Here is a 22654-nt window from a genome sequence, read left to right as displayed (position 1 = left end):
CATGCATCGGCTTCTCTCCTCCAACTCCGGTGGGCTCCCTTCTTCTCCGGCGCTGGCGACACCCCAACTCCGGCGGGTTAGGGTTTGGGGTTGGGGTGAGGGTAGGAGGGGGGTTGAGGGAGGGGGAAGCGGGGGGTTTCCTTGGGGCTTAGAGGGATGGCCGTGGGCGGAGGACTGGCGGTGGGTGGTGGACTCCGGCAGGCGGCGAGGCGGCGGCGGCGCCGCCGAAGCCGCGGGGATGGAGGAAGGCAGTGGGCCGGCGTCGGCGGCAGGGGCAAACAAAGCATGAGATTAGGAGGTGGTGGATCCGGTGGCGGGGAGCCGCCGGAGACAGGGAAGACGGTGGGACGGGGGCACCTCGAGGAGAGGAGGGAACGGGGAGAGGGGGGAAGGGGGAGGGGGCTCGCCGGCGCCGTTGACCCCTTCCGGCGAGGCGGGCGGCGGCGCGGTGGGGCGGTGGCGGCGGAGGATCGCGCGAGGACGGAGGAGTGGTGGTGGTGTGCGATCTGAATCGGGAGGAGGAGGAGAGGAGCTAGGGTTAAAAGGATCTGCATAAATCTTGAAGCATATCCAATGGTTTAAAATTCGAATGATATGAGGTGGGATTTTCTGTCACAAGATGTATAGACAGCAAAAAAAAAAAAAAAAAAAAAAACAAGAGAAGATGAGTCGCCTCTTCTCCAACAAGCGAAAACATCAAGGAAGTGCCAAAGCAGAGGAAAACCGGTAGAACGGATGTTTGACAACCCAACAAGTTGAAAACAGCAAAGCGAAGTGGAGCAACAAAGTCAAGGAGGTGGAAGAACAAGAACTCAAAATGCTACCAACAGTTCAGAGATTCCAAAGCTTGGAGCTGGCACTGAATTAGCTGACGAACCAACCATATGTTTGTGCATGTGTACTGAAACGAATATTTTTTTTACAGTGTCACTCCTTTTACAGTGGTATTTACATGTATGTGAGTACATAACAAACTTGTGATCTTTTCCAGCTCCTGTGAACTTGTGTTTTATTTCAACAAAAGAAGGGAAGTCCTATCAGAAACACTGCAAATATAGGCACAAATTTGAGCACATCCAAAGGGACAGGCAAGCAAAATAACAGCCTAGTTTGCTTCGCGTAGTTTGTTAATAGTAAACTGAACGCTCGATAAATACTTTTACCTTACCAAATTTTTTGGAGAACTAGTACATAAACATGATTCTGACATCAAACTAAAATTCAAACCAAAAATCGGTGGCACTGACTAGTTCAACCCAACACCACTGGACATCATTCAGAAGTTTTTTTTTTTTTTTTTTTTAACTAGGAGAGCCAAGCTCTCCCCATTTCTATTACCAGAAACGGAAGCTACAAAAAATTCAGAGGATTTAAAACAACATCGAAAACGACCTGACCAGGTGCCATCCAACCATAGTTGGGGGAGACTTCAGGCATATACGAAAACTATCTTACAACCAACTAATCAACTACTGCAAAGAGAAAAACAAACATAGACATCAATCCCAGAGTGATCCAAAGCAGATCACCACCCAGATCAGATCGAAAAGCAGAACTTCAGCTTAGCACACAACCACCCAAAGAAAAAAAAAACCATCGAGCAGCTTCATGCCTTCATCCCCTACCCTTCTCGCAATCTCATCATCTTGGGACTCCAGCAATTTAAATTCATCTGCCATTCAGAAAACAAATACTCCTAGTACTTATCTAAACATGCCATGCTAATTTCAAATAGGAAATTGCTATGCATATGACCCAACTATCCGACTGAATTTGATCGACGGCTGTAAAAGGTTGCAGTGCATATGAACATGCTCTCCTTCGATTAATCTATCGTTGCATATATCTAGTTATATATATGAGTTGTACAATTGAGGCCACATTCGTTTCCTCTACAAAGACTAGATGAAGTTTTGGATTTTCGCGGTACGCATTTCAAACTGCTAAACGGTGCGTTTCGTGCGAAAACTTTCTATATGAAAGTTGTTATAAAATATCAGATTAATCCATTTTTCAAGTTTGTAGTAATTAAAACTCAATTAAACACACATTATTACCACCTCATTTTGCGTAAAACACTTAATCTTCAACTTCATCTTTAGAAGATTCAATCACCACCTGAGTCGTATATATAGCAGTACTCTTTCAAATAATCTGTACATAACCACTGCTGCTTTGCTAACAGGCGCCGAAAGGCCGTCCGTCCGACAAGTGGGCCAGACCGATAGGTCGGCCTATATGGGTCTTATTGGGCCTATTTCTCCGCCCAAAGCCCATCTCAGCGCACCCGCTCAACCTTCCCCATTTTACCCCCTCCACTCGCCCTTCAATCTCCCACTGCCACCTCGGCCCCACCACCAACTTACCCAGGAAACACCCGTCCGATTCACATCCAACGATCCGCAACCCAGGGGCAAATCCGCCATTCGTTCCCCACCTCAAACCCTAGCCTCGCCGCATCCCGACTATAAAACCCTCCCCTCTCCGCGAACCCTAACACCATCCGGCGGCGGCGCAGCAGCAGCAGAGGTGAGCTCGGCGGCGGCGGCGGCGGCGGCGACCAACCACACCGGCGAAGGAGAAGGAGATCCGTACCAAGCCGCCGCGATGGTGAAGTTCCTGAAGCCGGGGAAGGCGGTGATCCTGCTGCAGGGGCGGTACGCGGGGCGGAAGGCGGTGATCGTGCGCGTGTTCGAGGAGGGCACCCGTGACCGCCCCTACGGCCACTGCCTCGTCGCCGGCCTCGCCAAGTACCCGAAGAAGGTGATCCGCAAGGACTCGGCGAAGAAGACGGCGAAGAAGTCGAGGGTCAAGTGCTTCCTCAAGCTCGTCAACTTCACCCACATCATGCCCACCCGCTACACCCTCGACGTCGACTTCAAGGACGTGGCCTCCGGGGGACCCGACGCCCTCGCCACCCGCGACAAGAAGGTGGCCGCCTGCAAGGCCGCCAAGGCTCGCCTCGAGGAGAGGTTCAAGACCGGCAAGAACAGGTGGTTCTTCACCAAGCTCCGCTTCTAGGCGCGCCTTCTTGTTCTTGCTATCATCCGTTAATCTATATCTGCTTTTTTTGGTATCTGTGTCCATGAAGACTTGGTTGTTAGTATTGAGTTTAAAATTAAGACATGATGATGCTCATGTGTTATGAAGTCATGCCAAGGATAGATCTGGTTGAAGTTTTGTTTGGGAATTACACTGCTTCAGATGCGATTTGTTTTCCATGTTCCTCCATTTCCAGCGGTGATTCATTGCGATGTGCCCAACAGTGTTTTGCGGACATGATTTGCAACTTAATTAGGTCTACTAACTCGCATGGCTATCAAAATTTAGCAACTGTAATCTTAGGCAATTCTTTGGTAATGGTAGTGCAACTTGCGATAGGTTGCCTGATTAGTGTTTAGGTATCGATTTGTTTGTTTCATGGTGTGCAAGGTGATTGGTAGCACTTGGTTTCTTTGGTTGGATGGATTACATGGTTGGCTATGCACTGTTATGTATGTTAGCTGTTTATGTTATGCTTCAAGTATTAAGGTTCAATTGGCTAGCTGCTTATTTGTTTGCATTGTTGGATTTGAATCCGAATGCAAAGTAATGAAATAGGACGTCTATAAGTAACTTATTTCATTCTTTTAGTTGTTGCAATCAGTGGCTGCACTATGATCCTTGTAGAAATCTTAGATAGATTAAAAAAAGTGTAATTGTCCTATCCTACTTCAGTGTTGAGCTTAGACAGTTTAGTGGTAGGTCTGGATGTTTTGCATCAAGTATTGTGGGATTGTGGTTTGGCTGTTTATGTTTTTTTAGACTACAGTTGTTCTGGCTAACAATGCTTTGTGACAAGTCTGCGCCTAAATTTGTACAATCTGATTGAGTTATATCATGGGGATAATGGCATGGTTGATGATTCTATTTTGATTTTGGTGACAATACATTGGTAAATGTTAGGTGATGTTCCAATGGACAGTTTCAGTATTTTGCTTGTATGCGGTTATGAGTGATTATAATTTTTACATAGATGCTCATTGCTTTCTGTTGTGTAAGCTAGAGAAGATGCTTTGGGAAAGTTATTTATATCACCTAACGTTCAGCTTGCCTTTTTGAAAATGTTCTATTTTGAACAAAGATGCCTCGATTTGTTCAGAATGTCATATACCTAGAAAATTTAATTGATTCCATGAGTTCTGATGGGATCATTTCTTCTCCTCACGGTACCACATCACGCTATGATATTGGCACTCAGTCATGTCGTGGTATTGCGTTTCTTCTTTTCTTGCATCGCATAAAATCTTCGGGGTCTGATAGAACTGATGCCAATAGGGTATTGTTATCTTGATGAGATGAGAGTAACTGTTTGCCCGGATTTCGATCCTTCTTTTCCTGTTTATGTATTGCCTGATGCTGTTGTGTTATTTTGTTTTGCTTTGTGTTGTACTAGTTGTGTTTCGGTATGTGTAGAGCTGTCTTTTAGAATTGTTTCCCAGAACGCCGATTCTCAACTATCACTCTATCAGCTCGATGAATGCTTTGCATGATGGACACCAGCCCTGTGAAGCATCCTTCGTACATCATTTGTGCAATGCGCTTTGTTCATCTGAGCTCCAAACTTCGGAGCGTATCCTTCCTATCTCAAGGATTCTTGAAGACGAATCATCTAAATAACCAACTTGCGTGTTGCAAGGCAGCGGTGGTACTCACTCCCTTGCATCCGACCGTTCAATGGCCTTAATCTAATGGGTTTCTCCCCCTACCTTTTTCAACTCACTTCGCTCGTGTTGTGCACGTTTTTTAAATTGATAAACGGTGCGTCTTTTGCAAAAGAAGCATTACTCCGTTTTAGTGCGTGGAAGGTGAGGTTAGCCTAAATGTCGGTATGCCTCATCATTCTCACCTTGTTGTGGACCAAGCTAAGGCTTGTTTAGGGAGTTTCTATCCATTTAAACTGTAAGATTGTCACTCTATTATGAGATTTTGTAGTTGATTATGAGATTTTGTAGTTGTAGAATCTAGAAAATGAACTATAGCTAAAAGCTGGGTTAGTAGCTTCTCTAGATTCTCTGAAGTTGATTACCGATTCTCCCCAAACTGAGCCTGCAGGCGGCCGGGGTGATTGGCATGTACTCACCCTTGCTTCAACCCCTTTTTTCAGAGTCTATTTGGAGTTTTTGCCAAAGCTGGGAGTTCAATCACATAAGTTAGTTCCCTTTAAACCTAGTCTTCAAGTCTAGTATAGTTAGACGGTTTAGTTCTATAGTAAAACGATAGAGTTGGGTCATCGTATAGCTTCTGCTGTAATAGTTAGCCACAAACTTGTAAATGTCCTATTATTTTATATATAAAGATATCTCCTTTGGAGCCTTGACCAAATGTATGCAATGAAGATCCAGATTATTGAACCTGTATCAACCTACTGATCCAGGGCTTGATACAGTTAAATATGTCGGTTTCTGAATCGTTAGTTTTGGGATCCGACAGCGCTGGTATCAGTAGAGGCAGGAAGCCATCCTATATTGCATACTGCTATCACGTAGTTGAATGAGTTGATTTTAGTGATATTGAGTTCAAAAGAGGAACTCTTTTCGCCACTTGTTGTGGTCCTTTCATAGATCTAGCTTCTTGGTCCTTTCTGAACTCCACTTCAGAGAAGGGGATTGAGAGTTTACACGAGGGAATTGATGATGAGATTAAGATGAGAATTTGATTTTTAATCCCAATATCTTGTTTGGTAGAGGCGATGAAAATTGATACGGAGTTTAGTTGGAGATTAGATCATTAATAAAAACGGATGGATGAGATTTGCTTAGACAAAGTAAAGGAGAAATTCCCTCCCAATTATCTGCCCCTACCCAGGTATTGAAAAGGAGGGAGTTCCTTCCACAATTCCCCATTCCCATCCTACCAAAACTCCCATGTCTCTCAACCAAATAAAACACTTAATAGCCTCATCCTTCTAAACTCTCAATCCCTCCTAAAAACTTCTAACCAAAACAGGCCGTTGAGTCTTGAATCCAAGGTCTACGCCTCTTCATCCAATTTTAATCTTAAACAAGACAAAGGGAACATTTAACGCCAAGAGGATCCATCAGTATTATGACTTGTGAGGGAAAAAAAATGCATACTTTGCGTGGAAAAAATATGCAATGTGAACAAGCATATCATCCCTGAAATTCACCGTTAATATTCTTCCTCATTCATAATAAATATCGTCAAATAAAAAGGTACAAAGATTTACAAGTAATTTTCTTGTCAACCTGGCAATTCGACACACGCCTATTTACAATGACAGTCACTTGTTCCATACGTATTCAGCGTGGAATGTGGATTGCTTTGATGTTGCAGGAAAAGATTTGCCCTTATATCAAAATAGGGAAAATTGGAACCATGCCATTATAATTTTGTAAAATTTGAGATATGCCATCCTGACCTACATGCCATTATAATTTTATAAAATTTGAGATATGCCATCCTGACCTACATGTCATTGACTCACGTGGGTCCTCCATGTCATTGAGATACTGATGACATATCTCAAACTTTGCAAAATTATAATGGCATGGTTCCAATTTACCTATAAAAATAATAATTCCTCAAACTAGACTTGCAAATTTGGTGCAACAACAAAGAACAGCCCGGGTTAATAAAACTGTGAAAATGATTCGGAAAGAGAATTTTTGGAAGCTAAAATTTGAGATTACTTTCAAACTATTAAAGGAAGGGACTCGAAAGCTTATTTATCATTAGAAATTGCATCAACAAAAATACGGTAGTAAGCAGAGGATTTGAAAGCTAACAAACCAAGTTTGCATCAACTTATAATTAAGAAGCAAATCAACGGATAGCTTGTTACTGAAAAAGTAAGACCTATAATTCTTCAATATGCAGAAAGATGAATCGTTTACAGCAAGTTTAAGCTAGTCTACATGACGCCCGCGGGGGGCATGGCACAAAATGGCAAAAAAAACTTGAATCGCATTATCTTTTCAAAACAGAAGATGACTTTTTTTTGAGAAAAGACGAGAACAATTTAATGATATGAAATTTTACATGCTAACACAAACAGAACAATATACATCTCCCTATTTACCCATAAACAGTATAAGAAACAAAGATCATACAATCAAGACCAAAGCGCACGGAACATACTACATCAAAACCTATGAAACATATTACAGGCGATTCAACGAAATGGCATTGCAACAAATACACACTAAATCATTTTGAAACCAACAAAGGCAGACAAAAAAAGAAGGCATACCTGCAAAATTGGCGAACACAGATGTCAATTAACTATCAGCTTCCCATACTGCCGCGAACCAAGATGCATGTTTAGACAGGAGAGCTAATAGATACAATGCATCTTTACACGTCTTCCTGCTCTCGACCAACACTTTCCTAACAGACAAGTTTACCACAACTAACTTCAGCTAAACTAACTATACTAACCATTCTACTTCCTGGACAAAATAGTCTCCTCCAGAAGACCAGAACCCGCACAAAGAGATCAATTGGCTCACTCCCGTAATGCTCTACTGACCCACTGCACATTTTGGACCAAGCATCACTGTGCCTTACAAGCCACCTGTATGCTGTTGCTCTTGCTCTGTATTGCTACTGCTCCCACGATGCTCCTGTTGCAAGGCCCCTTGTTCACGACATGGGTTATCATTCTGTGCATTTTCTCTGCTCTCCGTTATCAACTTCTCTTGAATCTTGTCTAGTTCCTGCATGAATATGCTGCATTTTGCTTCATCATGGCAAATTTTCGGGCAAATTTCAGCCGCTTTACTCATTAGCATTGCATATCTCAATGTATTTTCTGAATCCTTTATACCATGCTTGTCAAATAATTTTTCCTTGTTCTGTTTTAGCTGCTCCTCTCTGAATTTTTTAGTCCATCTGGGCATTATGTACTGCTCTGGTATTTCATTGATTCCAAACTGAGTGAAAAGTCTGAATATGTGGCAGCAAGGTATTCCATCCCTTGTAAATTTTGCACATTGGCACTTGAATGCATTGATGCCAGGTTCAGCAAGCACTTCAAAATAATTTCTATCAAACTCTGGGTTCTCATAGTTGAAGACCTTTTCAAGTCTGTACACTGTCCCTATTTGTATCTCCTGCACGTTGAATGCAGTAGAATGTAGTAGTTCTTCCTGTACTTTCAGAAATATTTCCCTTGTGTAAATATGTGCTGCATGTTGTTCTATTGGTTGCATTGAGATGTATTTAAGGTCAGCTCCTGACTGAAATCTATCTTCTTCATGAACTTTTGCTATATTCTCTTGTATCTCCTTAAATTGCCCAATGAACTTATCTATTGTGTCCTTTGGAAGCATATTACCTTTAAATAATGAGTTTATTCCCTCGTTGGAACCAACTGAGTCAATAAATGGGTAGAGATCTTCTCTAAAATAGACAGGTGCCCAACTTTTTCTTGTTTGCCACATGAGTTGCAGGTGTTGGTTTTCACTTGCATTGTATCTCTCAATAAGCTCAACCCATCCTTCTTCAAATTCTGTTTCTACCAGCGAGTTGCCTACTAAGTTATGTAGATCTGTATTTATGTTACCTCTTGCTGTCATGAAGTCTCCAAGCTTTTCCTGAGCTTTGCTCATAACATGCCGCTTGCAAAACCTAAGCCTTACATGCGGCATGAGTTCTGCAAATGCCTTCTCCATTGATGTGTCCTGGTTTGTTATGACCGCTCTTGGCATTTTTCCTCCCATCACTTGCAAAAATGTACGCAACATCCATTCGAAGGTTTCTACTTTCTCATCTTTTAACAAAGCACATCCTAACAGGAAGGGTGTCGCGTGGCTATTTATTCCAATAATAGGCACAAAAGGCATGTTATACATATCAGTGCTATAGGCAGCATCAAACATAATGAGATCTCCGAAAATATCATACTCGATCCTCAATCTTGCATCAGTCCAGAAGATGCTTGTAACTGTGTTGTCCTCATCTTTTTGCATTACGTACAGAAATTCTGGGTTTTGAATCTGCAATTCTGTGAAGTGCTTCAATGCGCTTTCAACATCTGAGTTTGCTTTTCTATGTTCTGTCTGTGCTATGTTGTGCTCATCTTTATTTTCAAATGGTATGTCTCCGAAACAAACTCTTAGTTTCCTGAAAATCTTCATAATTTTCTTAGGAGGTACCCTATTTTGTTGCAGAACTCTTAAAAATGACTTCTCTCCAGTTGACATTTGTTTGTGGTCTACTATGAATCTTGCAAGCAAAGGGCTTGGGCATAACGGATGATTGTGCTCATGGCGAACTGCTGTGAACTCCCATTCTCCCTTATCGAGTTTCACTATCACCCTTGCCTTGCATTGTGTCTTCTCTACAAGATTGCTTCTCCTCTTCTTCATTGGGTTTTCAGATGACTTCGTTAACTTCATTTTGCCACTCTTGTTGCATTCTAAGTGAAACTTCTTTCTCTTGTAGTTGGTTCCCCTCTTTCCTACAAAACCAGTAAGGAGAGCATGTGCGTAATAGAATCTTTGTGCGGCTTGAAGGGATGGAAATTTCATTCCGGGTTCTGGTGGTCTTGAATTCTTCAGTTCGTCGAAACTAGGATAGAAGTACTTCCCAAGCTCCTTATCCGACTCATCACCTGAGCTGCTGTCTGAATTGCTTTCACTGCTTGTATCCTCGCTTGGCGCTTCACTGCTTTCCACATTATCATGTGATCTGTTATGCTCTTCAGTATGCTGAAGTGAATGGTCTATCGAGCTTGTTTGGTCTCCCAATTTATCTACAATTGGTCGTTCTGTATTTTTGTCTATGCCATTTGAAGATTGCTCCTGCATGCAAGAGAATAACTTACGTTAAGCTACTATTTGATACCTTATTATTGGTACTCTTGTTAGATTTCACCTTTTCATACCTGATAATCACCAGCTCGCTGTAGTTTGTCAACAGGTTCCTTCTCTACAGTAGATATACTAATCTCTGCATGTCTAGGCATCCTTTTGTTGTTTACCTGAGGTACAACCAGGATAACAGATCATTAAAAAATCACTTCCATCACATGTATACAAAACAAAAATATCTGGGGAACCTTTGTTAGCAAGCTTACTTCATTTGAATCAGCTGAAATAAGAGGTTGCGACAACCGTTCCTCAAGATTATCTGCCTGTGTCAGTTGGTCACTATTTCTCTGAACATCCAGCTGTTTCTGGCTTGGAGGATTTCGCCTGCGTTTGCGCTTTGAGAATCTAAGCGAATAGCTAGGACACAATGGATGGTTGTGTTCATTCCGGACTGCTGCATACTCCCATTGTCCCTTATTGAGCTTCACTACCACCTTTGCCTGGCATTGAGTCCTCTCTATAATATTTTTCTTCCTCTTCCTCTGTGGGTTCGGAGTTAGCTTTGATGTGCCAGTCTTGTGGCACTCTATGGTAAACTTTTTTCTCCTGTAGTTCGTCCCCCGCTTTGCAACAAAGCCAGTTTTAAGAGCATGTGTCTCATAGAATCTCTGTGCATCTTCAAGTGTTGCAAATTTCATTCCAAGTTCTGGTGGTCTTGCATTATCCAATTCCATTAAACTAGGACTATAGTGTGCTCCAAGCCCTTTATCTGATTCATTTCCTAGGCTTCTGTCAGAATCGCCATCACTGTTTCTATCATCGCTTGACACTTCATTGCTTTCCATATTATCATGTGATTGGTTTTGTCCATCAGTATGCTGCAGTGATTGGTCCATTGAGTTGGTTTGTCTCCCTAATTGATCCACGTATAGTTGTTCTGCAGTTTTGTCTATGCCATTTGAAGATAGCAGCTGCACGCATGCAATTGAATATTTCTTGTTAAGGTAGCTATTCACTGCCATATTCAAATGTCCATATTAAACCTCTCCATAAGCATTGTCTGGTTTTCATACCTGATAGCCATCACCAGCGAGCTGCAGTCTTCCTTCTGTTATCACTTGCTTCTCAACAGGTTTCTGCATTTCGTTTCGCAGTTAATGCCAGGCACAAAGTGATTCTAAAAAGTCAAAGTGATTCTAAATACCTTGATCAACTCGACTGGAGTTATCACCGTTTGCCCATCATTGTTACTGGTCTGTAATACATGTATGTGAGACAAAGCAATTAGCCAAGTCTTTGTTACTACCTATAGCTGCATTTTGCCAAATTTATGTATGTCATTGTCTGATGGATGAACGCGGTAGGTAAACAGATAATGTTCAAGTTAAACCTTTTCGCCGCGCAGCTCTGGTTGGCACCAGGCTTGTACAGGAGAAATTTCATTCCCCAGATTGTTTACACGAGCAAAAACCTGGAGAACAGATCTCTTAAAAAGGTCAATTTCACCGAAAGCACTTAACCGATTCCAATTCTCTGCAATTCTCTGCAAAAGATGCAATGGCGAGGGTACATACATTGGCTATATATATGTGATAGCGATCTCACCTGTTCGGAATCAACTGGAAGGATGTGCATCAGCACGTCCTCCATGGGAGGAGGGCCGGCCCGTGCCAGCAGCTCATCATCTCCACCATGAACAAGTGCCTGTTTCTGGATTGGATTTGGGAGGAGACGAAATCAATCAAAAACCCCCCTCACAGCACAGCATCTACTACCTCGCACGGGAAGTTGCGGAGAACAGAGTGGAAATCGCGAGTTGCGCGCGTCTTCGACCGTACCTCATACATGTCGGGAGGAGAAGAAGGCATCATCACTCCATAGCCCGCACGGCGTTCGTTCGTGGACACCCCACCTCCCGCCGCCGCCGCCGCCGCCGGTGACGGAGATTGCGCCGCCGCGTGAGGAGGCAGCAGCGGGTAGGGAGGGCGGAGATGAATCGATTCCCTTCCCGGAGAAGGGCGGAGGAGAGGGCTAGGGTTCGCGGTTCCCGGCGGCGAGGATGCTAGGGCATCGAGAAGGGAACAGCGGCCGCGGCTGCCGGGGGGACAGGAGAGTTTTTTCTTTTTTCTTTTTTCCTTTCTCTTCTTTTGTTTTTTTCGTGAGAAACAAGCCCATACATCTGGCTTGGTCGGTGGATGGGCCGGGCCGCTTGTGCTTCGTGGGCCGTTGCCATCTGCGGCCGAAATAAGTCCACCGGCCTTTCCTCAACTTTACGTCGAGTCCGCATGCGAGAATGCTATTGGGCGATCAGTCGCGCGCCTCCCTCCCCGCGCGACTGGAGATGAGAGGGGGCGGCGACGCGCCGCGAGCGAGTTTTTCGTTTTTTCCTTTTTTTTCGTTTCTGTTTGTTTTGTTTTTTTCTCCGGTTTTTATTTTTCTGTTTGGATTTTTTTCTCTGGTTTTTTCTGGTCGGTTTGTTTTTTCCCAGTTTATCTTCTTTTGGTTTTTTCTTTTTTTAAGATGTATAAATATAAAGTTTGTATTCGTATATATACCAAGTTTGTATTCGTACGTATAGAACTTTCTATACGCGCATACAAACTTTCTATACGCATATACAAACTTTCTATATGCGCATATAAACTTTTTATACACGCATATAAACTTTCTATAGGTGTATACAAACTTTCTATAGGCGTATACAAACTTTCTATACATGTATACAAACTTTTTATACGTGTATACAAAGTTTATATACGCGTATACAAACTTTCTATACGTTATGTATTTTCTATTTTTTTTATTTTTTAGTACGTATACAAACTTTGTGTATGTGTGTATATATTCTTTATGCATTAAAATATATTCGTATATATATATATATATATATATATATTATATATATATATATAGTATATACATACGTATATACATAAGACGTATATACATAAGATGTATACAGTAGCTGGGGGGGGGGGGGGTGACTGACCGCGCGCGCGGCTGATCGCGTATCAGCACCCCCCGTATGCATGGCGTTCTTAATCCCCGTTACCAGACATGTCAACTCCTTAAGTGTTCACCATGCTTAATAGTTTAAACCATATTTTCTCCGGTTTTCGCTGACGGCGGGTCTATTTCGGCCTGTTAGGAATGATGATGGCCAACCCTTGGGCCAGGTTGGACGGCCGTGATCGCTTCAAGATCCGTGCAGGTTGTTGCTCGTATTAAAAATCCAGCTCTTTTTTATTAAAAAAAATATTCAGGAACAACTTTGGTTATTCAGAAACAGAGTACATGATGGATGATATAGATTGCAGTAGAGAAATAATATCTAAGATTTCTTGCATGACAACTTCTATTAGGATAAGTGATGTGAGATATGTTGTGTCGATCATGAAGAGGTATGGGCGGCTGATAAGATTTTACTTAACTAGCTTGTCTGCCACCCTATTGATCTCCCTTGGAATCCACATGACCTCCATGGAACCTTCTAGAATATTTGTTTGACTCCAATGGCCTGGATCCTCATCAAATGGGCCTGTTTAGTTCGCTAAAAGAGAATTTTTAGGTGTCACATCAGACGTTTGACCAGATGTCGGAAGGGATTTTCGGACATGAATGAAAAAACTAATTTCATAACTCGCCTGGAAACCGCGAGACGAATCTTTTGAGCCTAATTAATCTGTCATTAGTACATGTGGGTTACTATAGCACTTACGGCTAATCATGAATTAATTAGACTCAAAAGATTCGTCTCGTGATTTCCCCACTAACTGTGTAATTAGTTTTCAAATTTATCTATATTTAATACTCCATGCATGTGTTCAAAGATTCGATGTGATGTTTTTGGAAAAAAGTTTTGGGAACGAAACAGGACCAAAGTTTCTCTTCTTGGCTGTGTCTGCATTCACTACTACATGATAGATTTTCCTGTACGCCACCCCTTTTGTTTCCAAGCGGTTCGTAAGTGGAACAGCACGGAAAAATAAGGGGACCGGCGCGGGGCTGTCACCCGCACAGGAAAATCGATTTTCTCAGGCGGGCCTCCTAATCTGACCGCACGGGATAATCATCATTATCTCATGCGGTCGATTTAAGTGGACCGCACGACAAAATCGATTTTTCCGTACAAGCTTTTTAAGTGGACCGCACAGGAAAATACCTCCCTCCTTCCCACCCATCCACTTCAAAATTTTCACATCCTCTCTCTCTTACTTTATCCCCTATTATCTCTAAACTACCCCCTCTCTCTCTACTTTATCTCTTCCTTTCTCTACCTTATCTCTTCCCCAGTCAACTCCCTCCACACCTTCCACTCCTCCTCCCCCTCTCCTCCTCCCCTTCCCCTCTGTCAGGCCGGCGAGGCGACAAACGGAGCTAGGCGGCAGACCGGTGCGGCGAGCGGGCGAGGCGGCGGCTGGTCGCGGCGACAGCTGGGCGCGGCGGCGAGCGGGCGAGGCGGTGGCCGGGTGAGGCGACGGCCGGGCGAGGCGACAAAGAAGCGGATCCATAGAGTCAATGGCCTCGACGATACCGCCCACCACCACCGCAAGCCATCCCCGCCGTTCGTCGCTGCTACCTCGAGAGGCGCGGCGGTAGCTTGGCTCAGCGGCTGCTCGCCCTCGCCGCTGCCTCGGGAGGCCCGCCTCGATGACGACGACCTCGACGTATGGCTGACCTCGGCGAGCTCGCGACAACGTTGACGGGCTCGGGGGAGACGGATCCGTTGACGGTGGGCGTAGTAGAAGCGGATCCGTCGCCGATGAGCTTGCGGTGGCGACGGCCGGATGCGGGTGGGCGGCGATTTTCGATTTTTTTTTTATTTTTGGTATTTTTGGTTCCGTGCGGGCGGCATTATTTGACTGCACGTGATAATCGATTATCCCGTGCGGTCCACTTAACCCGACCGCACAGAAAAATAATTATCCCGTGCGGTTGGGTCGTCCGCACGCGAAAATATTTATTTTTCCAGATGCATGGCTCTAGACGGGGGAAACCTCCGTATGGAAAAATCAATTTGACCGTATGGAAAAATAGTTTTTTAAGTAGTGATTCGTCCCGTTGTCAGTGAGGAAGATAATCCCTGCAAATTGCAAAATTCAAAAATTTGGCCGCCTCCATAGCTAACTGGAGCGCCACCAATTCTGCCTGCAAAGAGCATTGTGAGTAGCTGGCGAATGAAAGAAGATTCCAATCCTGTCGTTCCATTTTTCCACTCCGCATCAAACCTAGCAGCAACTGGAATTTTTTTTATTTTTAATTTTTTTTATTAAAAGTTTTACAAAAATAATTTTCCATTTTGAAAATTGACGGAAGTAGTCGCCTACCGCTCTCTGGGAGGGCGATTTTTAAAAATCGCCATCCCAGAGGGCGGCGAAAATGACGTGGCAGACGGCCGTTCGCTTTCGGGCGACGGCCGTCAACGAAATTTGCAGGCGGCCCCCTTGCCGCCCTCCGCTAGGGCGATTTTGTACTGTGCGGGGGGCCGCCTGCAAATGGGCGGCGAGGGGGCATGGAATTTTGCAGGCGGCCCCCTTGCCGCCCTCCGCTAGGGCGATTTTGTACTGTGCGGGGGGCCGCCTGCAAATGGGCGGCGAGGGGGCATGGAATTTTGCAGGCGGCCCCCTTGCCGCCCTGGGGGAGGGCGATTTTTGCCTCCCCCTATAAAGCCCAGTCTCCCCTCTCTGAAATTTCATTATATTCACTAAAAATCCAAAAAAAACGAAAGAGAGAGAGAGGAGAGGGCAGCAGAAGGGGAGCGGCGAAGCCCTGCTGGTTCGCTCACTTCATCACAGGTTTGCTCCCATACATCTTTTGCATTTGTACTAATATGTTATGTTTGAGTATATATGTTGCGTTTTAGTTTTAGTTCCATATATTTTAGCATATCTGTAGCACACAGCACATATGTGTAGATCCAGAGCATAGAATATAATTGTATGAATTGAGACATAGACAGTAGTGTTAATTGTAAGATGTAGTTTAGTTTGATCTGGAGAATGTAACCTACTTTTAGAATTTTGGAGAACAATATTGTAGAGAATGTAACTTAGGGCGTAGTACAGAAATGCGAGGTTAACGCAGTTATTGTTTTCATCAGGCACAATGTCAAATAAGGTCACATTTCAGATAGTTCACGGTGAAGGAAATATTAGATTTGGTCCAGATGGTGTTGATCTGTCAGATTTTGTAATGACATCTAAGGGCATCGATAGGCCTGCGGAGAAAACATTTCAGTCAATTTATAGTTGGTTGTTGAGAGGATTTAGAATAGACCAAGAAGTCTACACAATGTCAGTATCAGTTGTAGTGAGTCGTGCAACAGAAGGTTATTTTTGGGAACTAATGCCGATGGACAGCACTGCTGCTTGGAGACGGTATGTGGAAATGGCTTTTGAACGGTCATGGCCCCTCGTTATATTTGTGTCGGTACAAGAGAAAGATATAAATGTTTCAATGCAAACCGAAGATGTAGAGGGTCCTATCAATGCAAGGGATGTTGTTGGACCATCGATGCAAAATGAGGAAAATCAACCAAGGGAGGAGCAGGCCATGGGCATGGCGGATGAGGGGGAGAGAGTCGGTATAATTGTTGATGAAATGGAGAGGGAAGATTCGGATAATGAGGAAGCGGACGACGACGCATCATCCGATGAGGAAGGTGATGTAATGGCCACTGATTGGGCAAATGAGGACTTCTCTGGACTTGTTATATCAGAGGGTGATCATGTACCCTGGGAGTATAAGGAGAATGAGGTAATTGAGGGTGCAAGGTATGCTCATAAGGATGAGATGAAGGAGGCGGTGAAGCATTGGGCAGTTTCCTTGCAGAGAGAGTTTAGGGTGGTCAAGTCAACAAATTATGTGTATGAAGTGAGGTGCATGAAGGAAGATTGTCCGTGGCGTGTCCATGCATATAAGGGTAAATGGAATGATTATTGGAAAGTTAGCATTGTGACCGAGCATAAGTGCTACTTACAAGGGGTGGAGAAGTATCACCGAAACATCACTTCAGCTTTTGTGGCAAGTGAGATGTACAGCAGTGTTGTTGGTAACATTGGCTTTGAACCAAAATCAATTATTAGGCACATCGAGAACAAATTCAAGTACACCATAAGCTATGCAAAGGCCTGGAGAGCCAAACAAAAGATTATTGAGATGAGGTATGGCACATTTGAAGCTTCTTATGATAATTTGCCTCGTTTGTTAGCCACCATTGCCCAGAGGAATAATAATACTTACTATGACCTACATACATTTACATCGGTTGATGATCGAACAAAGAGTGTGCTGCAAAGAGCCTTTTTCTCATTGGGTGCTTGCATCAATGCTTTTGTGCATTGTCGACCTGTTCTATGCATAGATAGAACTTTTATGACAGGTAAATACCGAGGTCAGATATTGACAGCAATTGGGTGTGATGGGAACAACCAGGTTCTACCTATGGCTTTTGCATTTGTAGAGAGTGAGAACACTGAAAGCTGGTACTGGTTCCTAGAGAGAGTGCACATTGCAGTGATGCGTATGAGGCCCAACGTTTGCCTTATACATGATCGTCATGCGGGTATGTTGCGGGCTATTGACTACTTGCAGAACGGTTGGGATGAGAAGGGACTTCCAGCTAAGTGGCTTGATGTTCGGAGTCGGTGGTGCATGCGTCACATGGGTGCAAATTTCTACAAGCAATTCAAGAACAAGCATCTTATGGAGCTCTTTAAGAGGCTCTGTGCACAGAACCAAGAGAAGAAATTTAATGAGTTGTGGGACAAGTTGGATGAGTTGACAACGAAGCAAACAGATGAGCAATCTCGCAGACCACAAGTTGAAGGTGACGAGCCTCCCATACCTCTTGGTGCATTACATGATGACCCACCAACAATGAGAAGGAGGTCAGGGTCGTCCATCAGAAATTTCACTCAGTGGATTGAGAATGATCCTAAGGAGAAGTGGTCTCTATTGTTCGACACCGATGGATCTCGGTATGGCATAATGACAACCAATTTGGCAGAGGTGTACAACTGGGTAATGCGAGGAGTTCAGGTACTTCCATTGGTTGCTATTGTTGAATTCATCCTTCACGGCACGCAAGCGTACTTTAGGGATCGATACAAGAAAATTGGTCCGTCCATGGCCGATAACAACATAGTGTTTGGCAACGTAGTGACAAAGTACATGGAAGATAAAATCAAAAAGGCACGGAGACATAGAGTTGTTGCTCAAGGCACAAGTGCATCGGTATGAAATAATGTGTGTTGATAGGAGCAGGCGTGGTATCTATCGCAAGCAAGCCGTGCAGGAATGTGTCTTAAAGACGGATGGTGGATGTACCTGCAGTTGTATGAAGCTGAAGCTTCATCACCTTCCTTGCTCACACGTTTTTGCTGCTGCCGGTGATTGTGGCATATCTCCCAATGTGTACGTCTCAAATTATTTCAGGAAAGAAGCAATCTTTCATACATGGAGTGAGGAGATATATGGGTTCGGGATCTCAGGATCTTACACAACGCTGAGTGCCCAAGTTTTTTATATTCCAGATCCATCTAAGTTAAGGGTGAAAAAGGGTCGACGCCAAACTAGACGCATCAGAAATGATATGGATGAGTCAGAAGCAGGTGGGAGGACTTTACGCTGCAGCAAGTGTGATCTGCGCGGCCATACTTACAAGAAATGCCCGAAGAATGCAGAAGTTCCAAGCGGCGCAGATGCTAGTCCATCTGGACAGGCATGTGATGGTAGGCGACCACATGGTGAAGGAACAACAAGCAGGCGCGCAAGGCCAAGGTCGTCGCGCAGCAGGCGATTCCATGGTGTAACAATGCTATCGATTTAGGAAATAAAACGCTGTTGTGATGTGATGTGTGTTCGGACTAAATACTTCTATCGTGTAATTTCAATTGAATGTTGTTGTAATGAGTACCTCCGACTATTGTTGTACTAGTAGTATTGCGAACTATTCGGTGTTGTATCATAATGTTATCGTGATGAGTGTTCGGACTAAGTACTCATATCGTGTAACTGCAGCTATTGTTGTAATCAGAAATATTCCGTATGGTGACACTTTTGTTTGTTTGTACTCTTGTTTAATATGTGTTAGTAATTCGCTTATGAACATTTATTATTTATGTTGACTAATTATTTATATGTTTCTGACCAATCTATTTGATGCATGTATGGCGTACGACACACCGGCGCTGTTGAACCGTGGGATTGACAGGAACCACAGCTCATTCCTGTCAGCAGTCGAGGGTGCACAGCTCGGCACCTTCCGTCCACGCACGTCGCGCGAGTGGTTGCGTGTCGACCCCCGTCACGTTCCTTGGTACGCGTATGTTCACATTTCAACTCAACTTTGCTTTGTGTTGTACTTATGTTTGAAGTTTGCTCTACACAGGTTGCGTGCGGCAGGCCTTCTACCACTTTGTAGGCTTGTTGAGGCGGCGGCGGACGACCGTGACCCAGCGAAGCGGTGGGATGCAGACCGGTCACTCCTTGCCGCTCTGGTAGACCGCTGGAGACCTGAGACGCACACGTTCCACCTTCCCTGTGGGGAGATGGCTCCGACACTGCAGGACGTGTCGTACCTGCTCGGGCTACCGCTGGCGGGAGCACCAGTTGGTCCCGTGGACGGTGTTGTTGGGTGGAAGGAGGATATCACTGCGCGCTTCGAGCAGGTGATGCACCTTCCACACCTAGGACCGGCCAACACCCTTCCTCCTGTACTCTACAGTCGGGCCTAGCAAGGCTTGGTTGCTCCAGTTCACTGTAAGTAAATAAGTTGTTATTATCATACATGCTTATTTGCGATCAACAGAGTGTTTTGTACTAACATTTCATTCTTAATTGTAGGCGGACCTTCTGCACCCTGATGCTGATGATTACTCGGTCCGACGCTCCCTTGAGGCGTACCTGTTGTGGTTGTTCGGGTGGGTGATGTTCACTAGCACCCACGGGCACGCTGTGGACTTCCGGCTGGTCCACTACGCACGGTCCATCGCGGATGCTCAGCCACAGGACGTGCCGCAGTGGAGCTGGGGTTCTGCCGTGCTAGCAGCCACGTACCGTGCCCTCGGTGAGGCGTGCACGAAGACTGACGCGGGAGCGATCATCGCTGGCTGCCCTATGTTGCTTCAGCTTTGGGCAGCCGAGAGGTTTGCCATAGGTCGACCAGTGGTGGAGAGCGCACCCTACGGGGTTGGACGCAGCGCGCAGTGGCCAGAGGACGGTCCCACGATGGGGACTTACTGGTGTCGACGTGGGGTTAGTGCAACTTCGCTGCGTTATAAGTTTATCAGTCGTCTTCTTTTTTTTCTTCACATAACATGTCTAATTCCGATCATGTTTATTGCAGCGTCGTTACGCTCACGTACAGGTGAGACGAGGTTACCCGGACTTCGTGTTCGAGTTTGACCGTCTCCAGCCGAGCGACGTTATCTGGGAGCCGTACACAGAAGAGGCCGTCGCTGCGAGAGCACCGCTAGGACTTTCGTCCTTGTGCACACGCGACCAGGCTTACTGGCTCACCATCCTGCCGATGGTGTTCGACATTTTCGTTGAGCCTCACTGCCCGCAGCGTGTGATGAGACAGTTCGGACTTAGGTAGGTGTTTCCGGGCATCGTGCAGCCGACCGTCCTCCCTGCCGACCACTCGTGAGTTCGGATTGTTCATTTCTAAATTTTTATGATACTTACTTCATCGAGCCATATAATTTACCTCTCTTCACAGGTTGACTCGACGGGGACAGCTAGCAGGTGCACTTTGGGCTCCACGTGTACAGCAGTACGTTGACGACTGGGTGTTAGCTACAGAGGAGGTGATCAACGAGCTCTTCCCACACACGGAGGAGAACTACCGTGACTACCTTCGCTGGTACCTTCCTCGCACTCGTGCGCGTGTGACCTTCACTCCAGACGCCCCAGAGCCGCACGTTGCCGCTGTCACGGATGCGTATCCCACGCACCGTGACCGAGACTACTTCGTGGGGGTACGTCGAATTTGTATTAGTTCTTACAATTATTTCATTTATCTTGCATAATATAGGACAACTACTGAATTTTTTATTTCCATCTTGCATAGGCTGATGCCGCACGGGATATCAGTGCCGATATCACCGCAGTCCAAGTGAGGTTGAACAGAGGTTTGCACTTGACTGACGTTGAGCAGAGGGTGACCTTCGACCGGATGCAGGAGAAGATGCGTGCGGTCATGCGCGTCTTCTCCTGTCGCAGCGCCGTGGACGTCGTACCTCCAGCTGGTCCGGTACAACCACGGCCTCGCGCGCCTACCGTCGGAGCAGGACCTCGACCTACGGCACCTGTTTCGCACGGTACTGCTCAGCCCAGAGGTTTCTTAAGTTTTGTTTATGTTTTTGTACGAAAACATCACCCCGTCGTAACTTGATGTTCCATCCTCGCAGGACCTCGTTTGCCTTCGAGCGCCCCTAGCTTCGGAGCAGTGCGACCTACAGCACCGGTTTCACACGGTACAGTTCAGCCCAGAGATTAGTTCATTTTTGTTTCAGCTTTTGCACGAATATGTCACCATGTTTTAACTGCACGTTTCCTCATCGCAGGACCTCGTCTGCCTTCGAGCGTGTTCGCAGGCACGACCGGCGCTTCCGCGAGCTCCGCAGGGGCGTTCGCCACCTCTTCGGGCGCGTTCGCCACCTCTTCCTCTCACGGAGCGTCGATCCCTCGCCCACACGGTACTTTACTTTTTATTAATACTATTAAATACATGTATGAAACTGATGGTCCTTGTCCAGCAGGATTTGCAGCCGGGATCTTCGGTACTGGGGCCTCTTCGTCTCACGCCGGTAGGACTGGTCCTACTAGCCAGTTCTACGACAACGACTTGCACGGTGCACACCACCACGACGTACTAGGCTCCTCTCAGCTTGGAGGAGCTCCAGAGGCGCACACTCAGGAGCAGCCAGAGGTCACACCTGTACAGGCAGGACGGGTTGGCCGTGCCGTACCCCCGGACCGACTCACGTACTCCCAGGGGCACATTAGGGCGCAGGGTAGGAGGGACAGGGGTAAGAGGCCTCGTCAGTAGTGTTCTACCTCTTCAGTCCTTATGTGACCGTTTCTTTTGGCTTACAAACTTGTAAAGCAGTACTACTTTTGCTATTACTACTGCAGTACTACTTGTGTTTGTCTCGTCTACATAGTTCTTTTCATTCATATGGTGCTAGAACAACTTATGCTCACGACAACACACTTTCGTACAATGGATTGACACAGTCAGAGTTACTTCAAGTGGCGGGCCGATAACGCAACCTGAACCGACCATACAGTTCATTCATGCTTGGATGGAGTACGAACGTCGGGTGGAAATTGCAAGCTTAGACTGGAGGAACAATCCATTAGGGTTACATAAATGGTCCGAGCGTCCAAAGTGTGGGTGCAGAGATCGCTGGCAGGTGGCTACATCCTTTGCTGAACAAACATTTCGAAGGAGATATTTTGTCTGCCCCAATGTAGACAACGATTTCGTTGTATGTCTAACCATTTACAAAATCCGCTATGATTTGCACAAAATTACTACCCAAACTGAATAACATTACTATTTTTACAGGGCAATCCAAGGATGGGTGGATTTACTCGATGGATCGACAATGTCACTCCATCATATCATGGCCAGAAGATAACAGAGTCAGAAACACAAGTAGAGTATCAACGATTGAAGGACCACGAGAATGCAATGCATTCTGACCGACCTAGAAGGGGCCGATAGGTTACCGCATGCTTGATTCGTCGGGATCGACAAATTTGTACCGTGTATCGATGGCACTTCTTATCTATCTTATCATTACAATGTTTAATTATGATGGTGATTT

General features: G+C 45.2%; 3 protein-coding genes across 5 annotated transcripts; 2 read left to right on the top strand and 1 right to left on the bottom strand.

Annotated features, from left to right (window-relative positions):
* Positions 1-2555: 2555 nt before the first annotated feature.
* On the top strand, positions 2556-3219 carry LOC4329034 (large ribosomal subunit protein eL27x). Its single transcript, XM_015772129.3, has one exon. The coding sequence runs from the start codon at positions 2608-2610 to the stop codon at positions 3019-3021; it is 414 nt and encodes a 137-aa protein (XP_015627615.1). The 5' UTR covers positions 2556-2607; the 3' UTR covers positions 3022-3219.
* A 4009-nt stretch (positions 3220-7228) lies between these two features.
* Positions 7229-11964, bottom strand: LOC4329033 (protein FAR1-RELATED SEQUENCE 5). Of its 3 annotated transcripts, none has more exons than XM_015772024.3 (8): positions 11654-11964; positions 11421-11525; positions 11206-11286; positions 11020-11070; positions 10889-10951; positions 10082-10786; positions 9890-9985; positions 7229-9806 (listed from the first exon to the last, which is right to left on the bottom strand). In XM_015772024.3, the coding sequence occupies exons 1-8, from the start codon at positions 11684-11686 to the stop codon at positions 7566-7568; spliced, it is 3375 nt and encodes a 1124-aa protein (XP_015627510.1). In that variant the 5' UTR covers positions 11687-11964; the 3' UTR covers positions 7229-7565. The 3 variants fall into 3 exon arrangements, with proteins under 3 accessions (XP_015627510.1, XP_066164149.1, XP_015627513.1); XM_066308052.1 differs by having other exon boundaries at positions 11421-11519; positions 11654-11936; XM_015772027.3 differs by lacking the exon at positions 11654-11964 and having other exon boundaries at positions 11020-11127; positions 11421-11491.
* A 4096-nt stretch (positions 11965-16060) lies between these two features.
* LOC136355411 (uncharacterized) lies at positions 16061-19527 on the top strand. The gene is made up of 2 exons (XM_066307968.1): positions 16061-19134; positions 19207-19527. The coding sequence occupies exon 1, from the start codon at positions 16107-16109 to the stop codon at positions 18054-18056; it is 1950 nt and encodes a 649-aa protein (XP_066164065.1). The 5' UTR covers positions 16061-16106; the 3' UTR covers positions 18057-19134; positions 19207-19527.
* Positions 19528-22654: the final 3127 nt, after the last annotated feature.

The sequence above is a fragment of the Oryza sativa genome, chromosome 2 (genome assembly GCF_034140825.1).
Source record: "Oryza sativa Japonica Group chromosome 2, ASM3414082v1".
NCBI classification, from domain to species: domain Eukaryota; kingdom Viridiplantae; phylum Streptophyta; class Magnoliopsida; order Poales; family Poaceae; genus Oryza; species Oryza sativa.
The sequence above is the reverse complement of the archived record's forward strand: the minus strand, read 5'-3'. Positions and strand labels throughout refer to the sequence as shown.